At 60.4% G+C, this 3,683-nt stretch overlaps 1 protein-coding gene across 2 annotated transcripts; it reads left to right on the forward strand.

The window, feature by feature from the left end:
• The first annotated feature begins 1,621 nt into the window (after positions 1-1,621).
• Gpr62 (G protein-coupled receptor 62) lies at positions 1,622-3,680 on the forward strand. Of its 2 annotated transcripts, XM_045136774.1 has the most exons (3): positions 1,622-2,520; positions 2,557-2,971; positions 3,352-3,680. In XM_045136774.1, the coding sequence occupies exons 1-3, from the start codon at positions 1,889-1,891 to the stop codon at positions 3,388-3,390; spliced, it is 1,086 nt and encodes a 361-aa protein (XP_044992709.1). In that variant the 5' UTR covers positions 1,622-1,888; the 3' UTR covers positions 3,391-3,680. The 2 variants fall into 2 exon arrangements, with proteins under 2 accessions (XP_044992709.1, XP_044992708.1); XM_045136773.1 differs by having other exon boundaries at positions 1,622-3,680.
• Positions 3,681-3,683: the final 3 nt, after the last annotated feature.

A 3,683-nucleotide genomic window follows, 5' to 3' on the forward strand; every position in this document is an offset into this window, starting at 1 on the left:
AAGTCAAAGGACAACTGCCAGGAAGGTAGACGGTGCAGGGAGAGGGTCTGAGGAGCAAACAGGAAGTCAAGCTGGAGGTACAGGAGCAGAAGCCGAGAGACCCGAGAAAGATGCATGGAGCTGGTGGGGCTGTAGCTCAGTCGGGAGGGTACCTGCCCAGCAGGCAAGTCTTGAGTTCTATCCCCAGCGCCGCATAAAACAGGAGGTAGACGAAGGAAAATCAGAAGTTCAAGGACATTCTTGAGTTTGAAGTCAACCTAGGATACACAAGATCCTGTCTCAAATCAAAGCCAAGTGTGGTGGTGCACATCTTTAATCCCAGCATCGTGGAGGCAGAAGGAGGAGGATCGCTGTGAGTTCGAGGCCACCCTGAGACTACATAGTGACTTCCAGGTCAGCCTGGGCTAGAGTGAGACCCTACCTTGGGAAAAAAAAAAAAAATCAAGGTATGGAGAGATGGCTTAGCAGTTAAGGCACTTGTCTGCAAAGCCAAAGGATCCAGGTTTGACTTCCCAGTACCCACATAAAGCACAAGGTGGTGCATGAGTCTGGAGTTCATTTTCAGTGGCGAGAGGCCCTGCGCACCCATTCTCTCTCTAATAAATAAATAACGTAAAGTTAATGAATAAGCAAACAAGCAACGGTCTAGGTGAACAGGGATGGGGCAGTGATGGTGGTGAGAGATGGCTAGATTTCAGAAACCTTCATGGATTCCATGTGGATGTAGGGAGAGGGAGGCTCTGGCCTGAGAAAGGAGTTTGCCATTGAAAAAACTTGGAAGGAGCTGCTGGTTCAGGCATGGTGGAAAGTCCTCTTTCTCTTCCGGACGTAGGAAATTTGAGACGCCCATTAATTAACGTCCTAGGAAGATGCTGAAGAGACACTTGAACACTCAAGTCTGTGGTGCAAAAGCCAGAATTACCTTCAGATCCACACGCAAGCTCTGTGCGGCGCACTGGGTTCTGTCATGGGGCTGGGTGGGTGCCCCGCTAGAGTTACAAAGCTTTCCCTGAGCCAACCAACGGTGGGCAGGGGGTGCCACACACGGATTGGCCAGGACTGAATTTTGTGCCTCCTTGGGAAAACACAGAGTGGGTATCTTGTTCATCCATCCAAGTTGTATATCTTGGAAGTCAGGAAAGGATGGTTTCCCAAAATAAATAAATACAAACAAACCAAGTAGCAATTTCTAGCTAAGCCTTCCTCAAATTTATTCCATTTGCCTATTGTGCCAAGCTAATGCTGGCTGAGCACCCACTCTGCGCCATGCCCTGAGATCTTACCTACCTCCCCTCCCCCAGCCCTCCAGGGGTGTCAGAGCATATCCAAGGATCTCCCTGTTCCAGCTCTTCTGACTCAGTTTCCTTTGGAAAAGGGCCAACTGACTGGATTATGTCCATTTCCCACTCCTGGGCAAGACAAGAGCGGGGAGGGTCTCTAACCTCCTCAAGTCTGTCCCGTGGCCAGCGGCACCCTCAGGCCACTTTCACATCACAGCCTCCAGCCTCCAGCTGGCAGCTGCTAGGACCCAGGGGGTGGGGAGTGGGGAGCTGGCACCAGGCCCTGCCCCTCCCTGACTAGCTGTGTGTCTCCAAAGGACAGCATCAGAGTGACAGCCAGTACCATCTCCGCAGAGGCTGAGTTGCTGGAGCCAGGCTGGGGACCCGGGGGAAAGGAAAATCGACAGGCTCGGCCTGGCATCCGTCTATGGGGTCCGCCAACCCCCCAGCAGGAAGATGGCAACCTGGACGTCAGGAGGCACCTCCTGAGGGGCAGCCTATGAGGTGAGGGGCCGGAGGAGCGTGGGACAGGTGAATGGGAATCTTGGAGGCGGACGATTCTCTTTTGCTCTCCGCGTAGCGGCGCAGGAGGAAGCCTGGGCGCTCGGATGGCCAACGCCACGGGGATGCACGCCACGGAATGGGCCAGCTCGCTGAGCTTGGTGCTGGCGGTTCTCGTGGAGGTCGGGGCGCTGCTGGGCAACGGAGCCCTGCTGGCGGTGGTGCTGCGCACGCCGGGCCTGCAGGACGCGCTCTACCTGGCGCATTTGTGCGTCGTGGACCTGCTGGCGGCCGCCTCCATCGTGCCTCTGGGCCTGGTGGCCGCGCCTCCTCCCGGGCTGGGCCTCGTGCGCCTGGGCCCCGCGCCGTGCCGCGCCGCGCGCTTCCTGTCGGCGGCGCTGCTGCCGGCCTGCACGCTGGCGGTGGCGGCGCTCGGCCTGGCTCGGTACCGACTCATCGTGCACCCGCTGCGGCCCGGCGCGCGCCCACCGCCCGCGCTGGTGCTCACGGCCGTGTGGGCGGCCGCCGCGCTCCTGGGCGCGCTCTCCTTGCTCGGGCCGCCGCCCGCACCGCCTCCGGCCCCGGCTCGCTGCTCCGTCCTGGCTGGAGGCCTCGGACCCTTCCGGCCGCTCTGGGCGCTGCTGGCCTTCGCGCTGCCCGCCCTGCTGCTGCTCGTGGCCTACGGCACCATCTTCTTCGTGGCGCGCCGCGCCGCCCTGCGGCCCCCGCGCGGCAACCGGCTCCGCTCCGACTCGCTGGACAGTCGCCTCTCCAGGCTCCGCTCCGACTCGCTGGACAGTCGCCTCTCCTTTCTGACACCCCTCCGGCCTCCCCGTCTGCCCGGGGGCAAGGCGGCCCTGGCCCCGGCCCTGGCCATTGGCCAGTTTGCAGCCTGCTGGTTGCCTTATGGCTGTGCGTGCCTGGCGCCGGCGGCGCGCGCCGCAGCGGCCGAGGCGGCGGTCACCTGGGTCGCCTACACGGCCTTCGCCGTGCACCCCTTCCTCTACGGCCTCATGCAGCGCCCCGTGCGCCTGGCGCTGGGCCGGCTCACCCGCCGGGTGCTGCCTCGGCCCCTTCGCGTTTGCCTGCCTCAGGCCTGGCACCCGCGCGAACTCCTGAAGCGCCTCCAGGGACCCTCCAAGGATCCTGCCCTAGGCGCAGCCGACGCACCAGAACAGGCCCAAGGGTTGGCAGGAGGATTGGGTGCACCAGAGGCCACCTGAGTTTCCTTCTGAGCTGGATGGAGAATGGAGGGGGATGGGGGGCGGTACGATCAGAGGAGGGCTCATCCGTCCTCCTGCACAGATGGCAGCAGGTGCCCTGCCTGGTGTTAGCTCTAGATAGAACGAGAGAGGGGGTTTTCTAGTCTGGTGTAGCTCTGAGGTGTCTCAGGATTGCCAGGTTCTGAGCCCAGCACTACCTGTATGGCCTGGTAATACACAAGCCTACTCTTCCAGAGGCCTCCGTTTCCCATCTGTCCGCTGCACCATCTCTTAAGAGGCTCTCCAGTGTAGGTTTTTTAAACTCACAGATGGTCCCCAGCCCCGGGTGAAGGTGGCCTTGGCCACAGAGCAGAGAGGACCCTAAGGTCTCAAAGTCACAACGATGAGCCCAGCAAGGCAGGACCCAGCCACAGCAGGAGGCGCCAGTGGGGAGGCTGCACAAAGCTACCGAAACTTCCATCTTGCCCAGAAAACTACCGGACTGGTTTGTCTAGGAGCAGGAAACCAGACGACACAACCCCACAATGAGCCCTGGACTTTCACCCCAGAACTGACATGCAGATGGGGCTGTAATCGACCGGTGGGCTGGTCAGAGTCACAGAGTGGGGTACCTGGGGGCTTCGGCCGCTCTCATTCTCTGGAAGTTTCTGCCACCCCAACATAAGTATATTTCACAGCC

Source organism: Jaculus jaculus, chromosome 17 (assembly GCF_020740685.1).
Source record: "Jaculus jaculus isolate mJacJac1 chromosome 17, mJacJac1.mat.Y.cur, whole genome shotgun sequence".
Taxonomy (NCBI): domain Eukaryota; kingdom Metazoa; phylum Chordata; class Mammalia; order Rodentia; family Dipodidae; genus Jaculus; species Jaculus jaculus.